Consider the following 15896-nt stretch of genomic DNA (forward strand, 5'->3'; position numbering starts at 1 on the left):
TTCAAAAGAAATGCGTCATCCTGTTCATACTAATGAGACTAATATCTTTGAAGCAATAGAATTATTGTCTGTGAATCAATCAAAAGTCTGTTGGTAAATTTCAAAATCTAAAAATACAGTCTTAACTTTAAAATGTGGGTGTAGTTTTTTGTAAGTACAAGGTTTCAAGCAATGAAACAACACAAGTTGAAGAAAGCTTGGGTTATATAATAGCACAGGTAGTAAAAGGTGAAATGTATTTCTGCCTCTTGCTTGATAAGCTCAGGTTGTAAGCATGTTTTGTTAGTATTTAAGTTACCTGAGGACTTACTGATCATCTTGGAAGGGATGTGTTCATTAAAATTTTTCACAGATGTGTGTGATACGAAATAAAGATCTGACAGTTTCCTCTGTTTTGCACTTTTGTAGTATCCCACCAGCTGCATTAGATTTATTCGATTATATGCTTGCCCTGGATCCCAGCAAGCGCTGCACAGCTGAACAAGCTCTTCAGTGTGAGTTTCTGCGAGATGTGGAACCATCTAAAATGCCTCCTCCTGAGTAAGTAATTTCCACTGGTAATGGTACTGACCTCTAGGAAATGTGGACATGTACCGATTCTAGTTAGTTCATTGTGGTTCAGTAAAGGAGATGGTGGCAGAAATATTGACATAGACAGTTGTTGAAAGGTGATTCTGTAGTAAAATGCTTGTGTAGCTAAGTGACTCATATAATAGATAACAGAGTTGTCATTCCTAGAACTAGTTGTTGAGAAAATACTCTTCTATGAATGTTTCTAATATTTAAAAAGCATAATTTCCCTCTTATCTCAGTTTATCAGTGTCTACTTTTTCCAGAGATTTTGAGATCCTCCATGAATCTGAATTGCTGTCTTTGATGATAAAATGACAGTGGGCATAGAATTCTGCACAGGTACCTGAGAGTTAAAGTGAAATACCATAAATTGTTTCATGAACCAGATGAGAGCCTTGGTTTTACAGGCAGGAAAAGTGAAATTGTGCAGGGTTGTTCCTGTCAGTTTCTCTAGAGGAAGTGTATTACAATGTCCTGTAGGATTTTTGCAGTGACTTTGAAGTCATTTAATCAGTAGAAATCATTGCAGCATGTCCTAAGGAAAACAATGAAAAGGTAATAGAGAATCTGCAGGTCTCATTCTTTCCTCAGTGTAGCTGTCAGAACATAGAATCTATGATACTGTCTGAGTAAACTGAGCCTTCAAGGCAGCCTGTACTGACTTCTTTTTATCTAAGGATTTTATTAAAATTCTTTCTAGACTTAGCTGTTATATACACAAGGTTGTTGTACAGAATCACAGAATGGGTGAGGCGGACAGGGACTACAGTGGATGATCTGGTCCAGCCTCTGTGCTCAAGCAGGGTCATCCCAGAGCACATGGCACAGAATTGTGTCCAGATGGTTTTTAATGTTTTGCTCTCTGGGCCTCTGGGCAAACGTTACTAATGTTCTGAAACATGCGCCAAAGAGGTTTCATTGCGTGAATATGACTATATCACTGTGAGAAAATCAGAAATCAGCAATCTCAAGCTGTTTGCTGAAGTTTCAAAACCACTTGTACAGCATGTTGCTTATGTGCATTTTGAAGTAAATGAATGGGAAGATCATCTTTTCTTCAGGGATGTGGTAATGCATTCTAGAAGCTGATCTATGGAAATTCAAAACAAACTAGTCACTGGTGTCCTTTTAAAAATTAGGAGGAACCACATTCATTTCTGGCAAACCTCAGAAAGTGTTGACTGTTCTCTTGAGAGACTGAAGTTCTGTTTTGGGAAGGAGCAGCTGTTCATCCAGAGAAAGTGACGTGCAGATTGGAAGGACCATAGGATACTTCTCACAATGAGTTCTTCCTTCCAGTTGTCTTTCAGAAAATACTTGGCAGGTGGAGGGAGAGAATAAAGGAAAGAGTTGTCATAATTGCCTTTCCAGTGTCTCTTGTCATTTGTCAGCTAGTTTTCCCATGTTTCTGGGTGACAGAACTGCTAAGACAGGTAATATGTAATAGGAAAACATAATTTTTACATTATTTTTACTGCCTATCTCAGTATTTCTGTGGGTCTTTGTGTTCCTCAGGAAATCAGAATTGAGATGCCTGCAGGGAGCTATAATGAAAGGACAGAATTGGTGACAGATAAGTTTCTTAGGAGAATTTTGCCTCTGCATTCATATGTCTTATACAGGATATCCCCTTGTTCTTCCTGATGTCCAAGCTTTGGTAGTGTCAAATGATACTTATTCATGCAACTTATTTCTGCAACTTTTTTCTGTTTTTTTCCCCCCCCCAATTTTCTTGGTTGCCTGAGCTATACACTATTAATACTAGATAGCCATGTCTGTTACTGTGGACAAATATGTGACCTAATGACGCAGCAGTACTTCTATAAGCAGACAGAAGGATCCTGAAAAAAATGCTTTCATATTGATAACTTAATTATTTGGTAGTATGCAAGTTGTATACTTCATAGCAACTGTGCAGCATTGATTTTGAAGTTTTGAATTGCACAAATAATTAGGAAAATACTTGTCATTTTAAGATACTTTTTCCCCTTTTCTGCCAGAAGGACATGTGTTTCTGAAAGAGGCACTCAGTAAAGAGTTTTCAGCCAGAAAAAGCAGGTCTGAGATTTTGCTGGCTTTTGAATGTTTCCTGATGTATTTCTGGGTTCCAGTAGGTTCACCTTCCAGAAGTTACATTATGTATAATTTAAATGTTTTTACCACTATGATTTAAAAAAAAAATTGGGAATAAAACTGAATATCTCTGGTCATTCTTTGCAGCCTTCCTTTGTGGCAGGATTGCCATGAGCTGTGGAGTAAGAAACGCAGAAGACAGAAGCAGATGGGCATGACTGATGACTCTACAGCAGCTAAAGTCCCTAGGAAGGATCTGTCTCTAGGCATGGATGAGAGCAGAACCAACACCCCACAAGGCATGCAAACTTCTTCCCAACTCAAAACTCAGGGCAGCTCTAGTGTAGCACTTGGTCAGTAATATTTTCAGTTCTTATAATTACCTACTACTTGGATTGCACCTCTAGAAATTTTAGATGTTATTTGCAGAGTATTGGCGTCTCCTGGATTCTTGAGGGAGGAGCAGTATTGTAAGTTTAATCTTTGTTACAAAAGATTGGCCTTTGCTTTTGGAAATGTAAGTGTTCCTTTCCAATTTTACCTAACTTTTCAGCCTGGTCAGAGCAACTAACTTGCTTGCTCTGTATTTTGAGGGGATTTTGGCTCTTGCTCATCTGTGATTCTTTCGAAATTCCACAAGCCAGTGGCTGTTCAAAGTTTCTCACAATCTCCATAGATTGGATGATCTTTATTGGTATTGATAAACTGATCAGAAGGCAGAGTTTAGAACAATTGTCATTTCAAATGGAACAGATTCCATCTGCATGTTATGTTAGTCTTCAGCTTTCCAGATTGTTGGGGCTAAATCAAGTTGTAAAAAAACCCCAAACCAATAACAACAAAAAAACCCACCAAACACCAAAACCACCCCCTGGAAGCTGGTATAACATGAAGTACCTACCTCTGTGAATTGCACTGCGAGTAATTCTGAATCTTTAACCAAGCATCTTGCTTGAGACAAGTTTTACAAATATAACAAAGTAGTGGTTCCAGTATGGAGTGTGTTTGAGATACTCAGCTGTTAACTGACAGTTCTTACAAAATATGTAGAAATATAAAGAGTAACAACACCAAATGGATACCTGTAAGTTAAATGTTAGGCCATTTTTGATTGTGCGAAGTAAGCCTAAATCCTATGGCACTGATAGAGGAGTTCAGCTAAAATAAACAGTTTATGCATTCTTAGCAGCTGACAATTCTGTATACTAACCATCTTGAATCAACCCTTAATTTAACAGTAGAACAGAGCTCCAAATATTCTGTGCAAAGATACATTGAAAGTAGTTATTTTGATCATATTTTATCGCAATTTATTGCTTCTTGCTCCATTCATCTGACTTCTCTCTGTAAACCAGCTGCAAGATTCTGCTAATCCATATGTTTAGGCTAAAGTTTTGGCAGCCTTTTCAAGAACGACTTTCTGTAACTTTTTCTCAATGAAACCATATAAGAAGTTTAAAGAATCCAAAGGATTGTTAACTTTGTGCTTTTATGGCATAACAGCCTGATGAGAGACTACTATTAGTCATTAATACTGACCGTGCAAAAAAACTGAAGTAAATAGACAAGGAATCATTCTGACCTATATTGCTGTTTACCTATATGTACACAGAAAAACATGTCTAGATAAAAGACAGTTTAATTTTCAGTGATGCATAGAGGCATTTCCTGTATTAAACAAAACACTTCTGGAAGCCGTAATGCACCTTGGTTAATATTATTAATAAGACACATTATATAACTCCATGACCAAATACATACTTTAGCCAAAACTCTTGCATTTGTTTCTAAGCACCCCAAAAGGAGAGGTTAAAAAGACATCGTATCAATTGCTAATGTTCTGATTCATAAGTGGACCTCTGGTTATTGCATTTTGCACTTTAACAGGAGCTGTTCAGAGCTCAATAATTTTGTTATGATAGATTTCCCAGAATAGTTTCCTGTTAGAATGAACTTAAAGCCTAACTAAAGAGTATGGAATAGGTAGATTAATTTCTGTTTGGCATTTTTCTGATGAATTTTCACTGAGAGTCTGAGAGAAGTTTTTAATGTTGAGTATACCATCCTCAGATGTGACAAAATCTTCTGTTGATCACAACATCTGAGTGAGAGCCAGATAAGGCATAAGAAAATGTGATTTATTTTTTTGTATTGCCAAATAGAAGATGGATTATATTTATATAGATACAAAACAATTTTGAAGTCCCTGCATTCCTCTTAAATCAGTTCCAAGTGCTTGTATCCTGGTGCACATCCACAAGTAGACTAGTGGGTTGTGGGTTTTGCAGCACTTTCCAGCTGTGCTATTCTTAAATCTTGCAAGGCATATACTTAATACTTTTGTGTGTCACGCATGGCTTCTAATCTGCCATGAATTAATATATTTCTAAGATAGCACAATGGCAAAGACAGAAGAGAACTGAATGTGTTTGTGCTGACTTGGGTTAAGAAAAATTCAGAGCTCAGCCACCATGCTCACACACTCATTTTCTAATTTTTAACTTTCTTCTCTAAATCCTTTACTCATAGGGAATGTTGCAACCCATGCTTCTTCACTTCTTTCAAAATAAATCACCACAATAGATGTTTGAAGCTGAAAAACTACTTTGATATTCAAACTTCATTATTCATATTCCCCTGCATCATCGTAATGTGCTCTTATTTGTGGCAAACTCCATTTAATTGAATTAACTGTATATTATCACATGTTTCTTGCTACTGAGTGATTAACTACTTCTCCCTCAAAGTCAGCACTGCTTTTTGAACTTATACTGTGAGCTCCTAGGCCACCTAGAGCTAATAGCTGCCTAAAGCAGCTGGCCTTCAGCCCCAACTTAGTTATATTGTGGAATATTGAGCTCTAGCTTGGTGCTTTTCCATCTAAGTGTGTGCATGCACTTCATGGAAGTCACTTTGGTTATGTTGGATCTTACTGTTCCATTTCCTAGAGATACTCCCCAAAGACAGTTAATATGTAGAAGCATTCCATTTCTGTGTTGTCCAAACCCATGCTTTGCCAGTTGTGTCAGCCATGCTAGTCTTCTTTTGAGTTTCTGAAATATGCCAGTTCTAAATAATACTTAAAAACACCTTTTTTGTCTTTAGCAAAAACAAGCACTGGACAGCAGTTAAACCAGAATGAAGTGGCAATCCTGCTAAACCTGCTACAGTCTAAAACAAGTGTTAGTTTGGCACAGTTTGCCCAAGTATTGAATATTAAGGTAAACCCGGAGACTCAACAGCAACTAAATAAAATAAATCTTCCTGCTGGAATTTTGTCAGCAGGTGAAAAACAGTCAGAACAGCAGCAGCAGCCGCCGCCGCCTCCGCCACCACCTCCAGAGCAGGAGCCCCTAAAACAGCCGATGGTCACGCAGCCCCCTGTGCCACCTGCTCAGCTGGGTCAGCCGAAAGTGGAGACTGATGCTGCCCAGGCAGCTGTGCAGAGTGCATTTGCTGTTCTTTTGTCTCAGTTAATAAAGGCTCAGCAAACAAAACAAAAAGATTTTGTTTTGGAGGAGAAGGAAAATGGATCAGGAAATGAAACATCATTACAACTCAGGCAGCCTCCAGAGCCCGCCACTCCTGTGTCTGTCTGCCGGGACGACGTGGAATCTCCAGCACCTGGCTACCCACATCTGATCAAGTCATTATATATGTCTGCAGGTACTGAAGACCTTTATTGCTAACCAGAAAATAGCTGGAGCACTGTAGATGTAATAGTTTGGGAGTAGAGAATTAACATTTTTGCCGTATGAATCTGTGTGAGTATAGGAGATTAAATTGATTTGGTCACATTTTGCGTCTGGATCAGAGAATTTGTCTTTTAGTCTAACAGGTGCCATGCAGACAGAGCAAGCAATAGCTAACCTAAGAGGTGCGCAAGTATTAGTGATGAAACATTGATCATTTATTGTAGGGCATGGGGTTTTCTTAATGGTGAGTGTGGTGGTGAAGACAGTCTTTTCTAGCAGATGCATAGATGTAATTTGCCAGTTTTGACTGTGTGTTTAGGTAAAGCTTATTTTGGTGAGACAGCTTATTTTGGGTTCTAATGCTGACAAGAGCAGTTCTGTAGTGTCAAATTCAGTGGTTACCTTTAACTGTCACACACACATGGCTAAAGGTTTCACCACTGAGGTATAGCAGAGGCTTCTGTAGTCTTCTAACAGTTTAGAGCTCTGTTCATATTTCTGGCTTGCAAGTTCAGGCTATTTTATATTATTTTGTGGTGTTTGCAGATGCTGAAAGAAATACTCTGAAATGCTTTGGGGCTGTTCTTGGAGGGTTTTGGGGGTTTTCTTGAGAGGTGTTCTTTTTTGTTTGTGTTTATTTTAAACCTTGAGTTGTGCTGCTCTTTGATAGGGTGACCCTTTGTCCTGTGAGACTTCTGTCCTTATCTGTGAATCTTTCTTGATCATTCTTTGAATTTTTAGTGTTTGTGTTGCTTGCATTATGTCCTGGTTGTTTGCTTTTGCTGTAGTTTTTTTTTAAGGAGCTTGTACTGCTTTTCTTTAATTGACTGCTTGGTAATCTTACTTTAAGGAGTAACCTACATCATGCTCCTGAGCCAAATGAGCTGTTGCCAAATTTTGTCCAAAATAATCAATATAATTACTTACAAATTTAACTAATAAATTCATTAGAATTGAAGTTAACAAACCTCTATGTTTTACCAGGAAGGAGTCCTTTTCTTTCTGGTCCTGTTATTTGTACACTTTTATTCCAGAGCTTTCTTTTTCATCTTCTTAGGTCAAGAGGATTTGGTTAGGCAGTCTGAGATGAGGCTTCTGAACCAAACACCTGAGCAGGAGCGTCCTCGGATCTTGCCTCCAGACCAGCGTCCTCCCGAGCCACCGGAGCCTCCACCGCTCACTGATGAAGACCTTGATTATCGGACAGAGAATCAGCATTTGCCTATAAGTAACTCTTCAGGAACAGATCCTCATGCGGGAGTGAAAGCAGCTCTTCTGCAGCTGCTGGCTCAGCATCAAGCTCAGGCGACAACAGAGGAGCCAGTACAAACTAGTGTGGATTATCAGGCTAGAGACTCCTATGTAACAGGCCCAGACTACAAGGATAACTTTGGATCATCGTCCTTCTCATCTGCCTGTTACAGCACTAGCGATGGAATAGGAAGTGGATCATCAGGAGTATTAGAAAGGAGGAGTTTCCTTGGGAACTCAGATATTCAGTCTTTGGATAACTACAGTACTGCTTCATCTCACTCTGGTGCTGCCCCTCCTCCATCAGCCTTTCCAGAATCTTTTCCCAGCTCAGTAACTGGTTACGGAGACATTTACCTCAATGCTGGCCCCATGCTGTTCAGTGGAGATAAAGACCATAGGTTTGAATACAGCCACGGCCCAATCCCAGTTTTGGGGAGCAGCAGTGATGCTTCCACAGGGCCAGAGAGTGCACACTCTTTGTCCACAAAGATGCACAACTATAGCTATGGAAGTAATTTACAGGAAAATCCCACTGGCATCAGCCACATGCATGGACAGACTTGGACTTCTCCTGCCCAAGGACCTGGCTATTCCCAAGGATACAGGGGACACATTAGCACATCTGCAGTGAGAGGGCGGGGCAGAGGATTACCATATTGAGTATCTGTTTTTCCTCAGGCACATCATTTTTATCTGGAAAAACTTCTTTTTCTCCCCTAGCTGCAATTTAAAGCAGCAGTTCAACAGACTTGAATAATGTTAATTCAACAGCTTTATTTTTATGTGGAAAAGGGTCTTGCATACAGTAGAAAAAATTAAAAATGCTTACAACTCATGCTGTCTAAAAACTAGATGACTTGATTGTACATGTTCACAAACTCTAGTTCTGACTTTTATTTTGTATTTTGGCAGTTTTAAGTGGATGCTAAATTTAGGGACATCAGCTTTTTATGGCACTCTTTCAGATCTTCTGAACTATGCACATTTGTGCTTTTTTTGTAAGTTTGGACCAACTTTTATGTAAAAAGAATGAAATTTTACAACAATCAAAGCAGGGCACTGATTTATTTGGTATTTTTCTTTTTACAGAACTACTTTTAGGCAAAGGTCACTGTCAGTCTTTGCACTGCTTTCAGTGTTATTGTGGAAGGTGTACTTCGTGCTCATTTCAGATAATAAAACAAAACCTTTCTCTTGATGCAAAATTTTATAAATATTTGGTCAACTTTTTTTTTTTTTTTTCCAAGAAAAAAGAAAAGGGTGTTCTGGTAAAATGTTCTCTCCATCTCCCACACTTGTTTATATAAAAACTGTTTTACTTGAATGGTAAGTGCCTTAACATGTAAGCTTAAGGTCTGCAAAAATTTGGAAGTAATTCATAGGTCGCTATGAACATAATGCCGAAACCTAGGTAATTAAAAAGAGAATTCAGATAATAATAAGAAACTGAAGCAGGTCATAATCTTGTGGTGTTTACTTCACATGGGCCAGTTACTTAGAGACCTGATTTTACCTAGATAAAATTGTAATTTCCAAATTGAACTTCATGAGAAACGTTGAAAGTGAGGAGAAGAATGAAGAGTGTAGTTTTTCCTCAGCTCCCTGTTGGAGTTGTATTAAGTGTTTTAGTTCCTCTGCCAAATGAACTATGCTTTATATGTCCTTACCAAGTGATGAAATAGTTTTTTTCTCTTAAATGTCAACAGCAGTAATTTCTTTACTTTGTGTGAAAAGCTGACACTGTTTGTCTTTTTACCCCAAGTACTGCATTGTAGGAAGTAACCAAAGGAAAAATGACCAGTATTTAAAGCAATGGCAAAATGTCTGACACTAGTTGTAATTCACTGTAAACTTGTGATTGTGCCAATTAATTGATTTTATATCTGCTATCCACAGAACATTTTAATATTGGAATTGAGTGTCTCGGAACAACTAGGATTATTATAGTTAAAACTCTTACCAAGAGCCACTCCTCATACTAATTACAACTTCCAGCATGTTTTTTTTTGATGTTGTTTCCTCTGACAACAAGTAGTCTCTCCTGCAGAGAGGAGGTATGGTTATGTTTTGCCTGTACATGAAAGGATGTCTTGAAGCCCATATTGGAAACAATTTTCCAACTGATTATCCAGTTGACAAATCGGTACCTTATGTAACTGAGTGTTTGAAAACTACTTTTTAAAAAGTAAAATTTCTACTTACACTATTACAAATGTCTGGTCAATGACTTTTTGGATTTTCAGAATAGAAGCCAAAGCTGTTGGTGTTTAGTTTTAATTGAAAATCCTGACTTGTATATGGCTGATTCCCACACTTTAGAGCATGGTGAAACTCCCTTCGCTAACTCTGTGTAGTGTTTGAGGATCTGGCAGATGAGGAATGGAGAGAGTTCTGCTGCTTACGCTGTCCCCTAGTCTGGCAGTTGCCTTTACTAGACACAGTAGAAAATCCTGCCATCTGAAAATAAAAGTGGCCAAGACCAATTTTAAAGTGGCCAGGTCAGAAGCAAATACTTACAGCCTGAATAGCCTGTGCTTAAGAAAGGCAGAAGCTTCATGGGAATGACAGTGCACTGGACCGAACCATTTTTTTTTCCTTAAATAAGGACATCCCCATAGCATTTTTCTGCTAGTAAAATTTTAAAGAGTGTCATTTAGATACAGACAGTGTCAACTAAGGCTCTTTGTTTACTAATTTTTAAAAAATCCAGACCCACAAATATACACACAGATTGTTTTTTGGGTATTTTTTTTCTAGAATCAAGCTTTCAAAGCTTATATGCACTTAGTTTTGCTAAAGATGTGCAGTCTGAGGTTAACCACCTGCACTTGAAGTGTAACTGCAGGCAGTAGTTGGCTAAAAACACAGGTAAGTTCAAATGGAAAGTAGATCTCAAAGAACTAAATTGACTTCCAATACTAAAATACAAGGAAGAAGTTGTGTCTCCTACCTTCCCTTTTGGACATAAATTTTCAAGTCATTTAGTTAGCTTCATTCAATGTAGAGAAGTTGGTCCCTCTGCATCTGTAAATGAGTGTGCAGTTTGCTTATGGATGGCAGTACTTTCAGACATTGTTGTGCCGAAATGGATTTAAGTCATTGGCCAAAAAAACCAACAACCCCAGCAGCCCCAGCACAAGTGATCCTGACCGTAAGGAGAGAGGAGGTGGCAAAAAGCAATTGACTTCCAGATGAATCAGCAACAGAACTCTGGCGTGCTGTAGCAGATATATACTGTACAATGACATTTCCCCAGCTTAAGGATTACTAGCCTGTGGCTTTGAACTCTGTATTTTCCTGGGACAACAGTGTTGGGATAATTTGGAGAGAAAGTTAATGTATTTCTATATGTCATAACTCTAAAAAGATTGCCCTCTCTGCAATCCAGGGAATCTTCTTGGCTCTTCTGCTGACACCTTTCCTCCAGGGCTGGTGCAGGTGTGGACCTCTGCCATTGAGGGTGTGGCAGGAGGATTGGTGCCTGCAGCCACTCTCCCCTGGCCTGGAACTGTGTCTGGGCAGGTGAGCAGCTAGGGGACTGCCTGGATCTAAGGACAGTAGGTCCACATTCATTTGTACCAGACCTGTGTATTACCTGTCGACATTTCTATTGAATTAAATCACATGATGAGGTACTTATGGCAGCATTTTACCTTTATGTGTGAACTCCACTCTGCAGAGTCTGTACTAGTTTGGCATTTACATCATGTGGCTCTTGCATTTTTGGCGCAGTAGCAGACACTCTGAAAACAGCGTTATTTTTCTGTGGAGCCATGGCTTTTATTACTTTCTCCCTCATTCCTTTGGGTTTATGTCTTCAGTGCTGCAATTCCAAAGTGAGCTATAGAGACCTGGATAACACATCAAAAAGTAAGTGTTGTGTGTTTGTATTTCTAAATAAATGTAGTGAAATACTGTAATAATGGATTATCAAATAACAAGTACTTCATAATTTATACTAAGTCATCATTAGCCATACCAAGAGGAAGAAAGTGAGCATGACTGAACTGCTTATGACCATGACTTAAAACACTTAAGACTATTATTATGCTTAAATTCAGCCAAAGGAAAGGGAAACCGCTTTTATGGATCTCTAGTCATCATTATCTTGAACAGAATGAGCAGTGCTAGGGAAGAGATATAAAAATACATATATCCTTAAATGCTATTTTAATTTCTTGGAAAAATAATTTTTAAATGGCAAACGTCTATATTTTCTTATGTTTCTATCAAATGTGGTCTCTCTTAAATTTTCTCCATCCCACAGTAGTGTCAGGTGCTTTCTAGAAGCAGAGGCACTAAGTGCCACTTTGTAAGTTTTTATGGTTTTGAGCGTTCTTCTTTTGCTTTCAGTTTTGGTGGAGGCAGTTTCAGTTTTGGTGAAGTTTACAGTTGGATGAGTTTAGTAGATAATTGTGTGGTAAAAACTGAAGTACTGAAGTAACACAGGTTACCTCTTGTCTGCAGGCAAATTAGGTCTTGGACCATGAACTCTGTTTCCAAGAGAGAAAAATGTCAGACATACTACTTGCATTCTTCTGTTCATTATTAAAACATGCAAGTGTTTCACATACAACATTTCTCCAGTCTGTTCTGTTTTAGTGTTTTTTACATGAGGAAATTTTGGCTATTACCCTTCTTGAGAGTTTTGGGATGTTCTGTATTTGCAGAGTATGTCATGAAATTAGGAATCACCAGAAAATTTATTTGAAGTCTATATTTAAAAATAAAATTACCTTGGGTTGACTTAAAATCAAATTAACTTGCTTATCAGGGTGAAGAAACTTTATTGCAGGAGTTATTTCGAGACAACTTAATTTAAAAGAAATTGTTATGCTTCAGCTTGCTTACTCTTTGTTATTTTAAGCCATTTGTATATAAAATGTATTGTGCGGCCTGTAAATAAAATACATGAAAATTGAAGTCTTTTCTTGTTTTTCCTCTCTCGTTGTCAAATGGCATTTCAAAAGAACATTGCATTAAACTGAGAATGTTTTCAGTGTCTTGAAATTCTGCAATTCACTTCTCCAGTCCTGTTTCAAAGGAGCCCCGCAAGGACTGGCACTATGAGCCTTTGCTGGCAGCAATGGGTGATGTGGGAGCAAAGGTGCAGCAGAGCATCCCTTCAGCACTGATGGTGCCCCAAGAGCAGGTGGAGTGCTGGGACGTGGGTGTGGGACAGGGGCTTTGCCAGTGCTGAGAAGCTGCTGCTGCTTCAGTGCCTGTCAGCAGCTCAGGATGGTAGTTGATGGACAACATGACATTTTTTCTTTGCAGCATCCAAGCAGAGGTGCAGTTAATATTCTCCACCACTACCTCTTTAAAAAGGATGCTGTGCATGTTAGAAGCAATGGGGAATCAAACCCATAGAGCCAGGAATTTTCAGTCTGGTGAGACGCTGTGAACTGAGCCTGGCTTAAGCAATTGTGCTTTGAATGCCTGAGGCTTTTCTTGCTTTTTTCCTACTGTATTAGTTATCTAATGAAACCTTTTGAATCTTTCAATAAATGTTATACCTCCATCCAAAAATGTGGCATTTGCTGTTATCTTCAGTTCTCTTAAATTTAAGGTTGGGCAGAGTGCTGCTTCATCACTTGTCATTGATGAAGTCAATAGATGGGCAGTGAAAATGCAGTTGGAAGTTACAGGGGCCAGCAGCTGTTACCTAGGTGTCGTTTGAGATTAGGCTGACAAGATGTGTAGCTGCAGCCCAAACACCTCACTCTAGAAACCGTGTTTTGGTGCCAGCTACAGCTAAAGCCTGACCTTCAGTTCTGGCGACAAGCTCAGGCTGTATTTCACAGGGTGTTGACTTGCATGTAGCAGATCTGGCAGTTGTGTGTAACCAATTCTAGTTTCTAGTTGTCTGCTCAGTTTTTCTCATGAAAGCTGTTATTGCAACTCATAACAAAGTTGTAACAAAGTTGGCTCTGGTTTATGTTGGAGCATGAACCTGAAATGGATTGAGAACGGTGCGGTCATTGAGCTCTTACTGCCATATGGGTAGCCAGCTGTGCAATAAGGGACCGGTAATAATTCCAGTGGGATCTGCATGGCAGTCAATATCCTCAGTGCAAGTAAAATAGCACCAAGTGAAAGAGGAGATACACAGGTAACTGCAGAACAGTCTGTATCAACACAGATTAAGGAATGGGTCTATGAAATTGGTGGCAAGAGGAAACCAGTCCTCTTGTCGAAGCCATGAATTATTGCCTGTTAGCTTTAAAGAACAATGCAGTTTTGCAGAAATTTCTTTTAAATTACCTGAACCAGGATTAGGTTCCTTCTATTTTTAAGGAATGCCTGTAAAACCTGACAGGCCATCTGGATGAACAGGATTAGAGCTACCAAACTCTCCCACCATGTGGACGAAAATGAAAGTTGGAGCACTTTGCAGTTGCAGTGAACATGGGTAGAGAACTTCATTTGACAAATAGGGTAACCATTGCTTTTCTCAGTCACTTTGATGGAGCTTAAGGGTTTTGCTTTTAAAGTTGTTTACTTGTTATGGCTGCTTATTTTGGGCTTCTTTTATTGCCTATGGACAGAAGGCACAGTCAGAAGGACTTTGAGTCTTATGGTAATGTTTTCTTTTTCCTAATTAGACCAGCCCTTGCCAATAGGCAATACTTCACACAGCATGGCTTCAATTCTTCAGCAGTTCCTCTGGGGGACTTTGGGCGTACTGTAAATATGGCAAATTCTCATAACATGGTGGATATACCTTTAATAGGACTTTTTGCAAAGAGGCTTTGTGAAGATTTTTTTTCAATATTAGGAAATACGGTGTAAAGGAGACATAGGTGGTTAGAAAGGGGAATACTCGAGGGTAAGTGTTACAGAAACTAGCCTTGTACTCACAATCAGATTTAACAGATTTGCCCTTAAGGTAACTTGGGGGAATAAGTGGCTAGTATTTGACTTGTGCAGATGCCTCTCTGCTGTAGTCCCTCCTGCGTGCTAGGCTTTGGTATTAATTGCTAGAGGACATAGCTGGAACCAAGTGTAATGTGCAGCAATGTCTAACACAGGTGTTTTCTTTCTTTCCTCCTGCAAGTTCTTTTCAGACCTGTTTTACAAATGTTTTCAAAGGTTCCATCATGGGGAACAGCACGCTCTCTACAGCCTTTCGAGGATCTTGGTTTTGCCCAGGTGGCTGTTGTCAGGAAGCACTGATGTCTGCTTGCCCTGCCTTTGGGAGCCTCTCCGAGCATCAATGCCCTAAGAGCTGCCAGTGTCACTTTCTCTCCTTGCTCTGTCTCCAGGTCACCCTGAGAAAGGAATGAGCTGCACAGAGAACTGAACAGAAGCCTCACTTTAGGAGGTGATCTTCCCTGAACAAGGAGTAAGGAAGAGCTCATTACTTATTTTCATTTTCCTTCATCCTTACCAACTGCAAAAAGGATCTACGGGAATGGTTTCAAAGCAAGACTTAGTTTGGTGGTGGTTTTTTTGTTTCAGTTTGTTTTTTTAAATTTTCTGGTTTTCTTTATTGGTATTGCCCTTCAGAGAGTGTTTGAAACTGCCTGCAAACCAATGCAGGATTAAGAAAAGGGGACTTCTGCTTTGCAGCTAACCCAGTATCAAAAAATACATGGAAGTTACAGAAGAGGAGCAGGCTATTCCCTGCCTTCCTGCACTAGAGCTAAGTTAAAACACATCCCCACACTGGAAAACAAAGGGTGATGTGCATAGCAGACAAAAACAGCAGACAAAGTTATCCATATTGCAGTCCTGTAACCTTTCCTGCCCCACAAATACTCTTGAGAACTCATGTCATCCCTGGGCTGGAATCCTTGCCCTCAGGATAAGGAAGGCAGTGGACCTTCTGACTGCACAGGCACTTTCCTGCTTTCTTTGCAGAACAAAGATTATTGTGAGCATTTTTTAATCCCATTTTTTCTAAAAATTGTTTGTACGGGGGAGAGGGTAGGGAATGGACTAAGAACTACAGATGACATGGGAAATGAACAGGAATATATTAATGCTATATATGAGGAGTAGTAAATAATATTTCAAAACTTACCTGCAGATGGTTTGGCAATTCCACATCCGGAAAGTATTACTCTAAACCTGGCAGATTTTAGAAGCTATATGCATTTTTCTCCCCAGACTGCTTCTTGTTATGGATTACAGATCCTGCTGTGAGACTTCCAAACAAGCCCATATGGTTACGCAAGACAGTGAAACAAGACATGCAGGTAGTAGTAATAACTTTTATTTGCAAACTGTACTTGCCATGACAATGTGGCCTTTTGGGGATAATGATAAAACAGCCAACAAATTCAAGAGAACTTTGCA

The 15896-nt window shown here is 39.2% G+C and overlaps 1 protein-coding gene across 5 annotated transcripts in view; it reads left to right on the top strand.

Moving 5' to 3' along the window:
* CDK13 (cyclin dependent kinase 13) overlaps positions 1-12518 on the top strand; it is a 46434-nt gene extending 33916 nt beyond the window's left edge. The window contains exons 11-14 of one of the 5 annotated variants that reach the window (XM_050971741.1): positions 409-540; positions 2794-2999; positions 5752-6312; positions 7399-12518. In XM_050971741.1, the coding sequence (XP_050827698.1) occupies positions 409-540; positions 2794-2999; positions 5752-6312; positions 7399-8255 (1756 nt within the window). In that variant the 3' untranslated portion in view covers positions 8256-12518. The remainder of the gene's footprint in view (positions 1-408; positions 541-2793; positions 3000-5751; positions 6313-7398) is intronic. The other 4 variants (XM_050971743.1, XM_050971744.1, XM_050971742.1 and 1 more) reach the window with 4 other exon arrangements.
* The last annotated feature ends 3378 nt before the right edge of the window (positions 12519-15896 follow it).

This window comes from Serinus canaria, chromosome 2 (assembly GCF_022539315.1).
Source record: "Serinus canaria isolate serCan28SL12 chromosome 2, serCan2020, whole genome shotgun sequence".
Lineage (NCBI taxonomy): Eukaryota > Metazoa > Chordata > Aves > Passeriformes > Fringillidae > Serinus > Serinus canaria.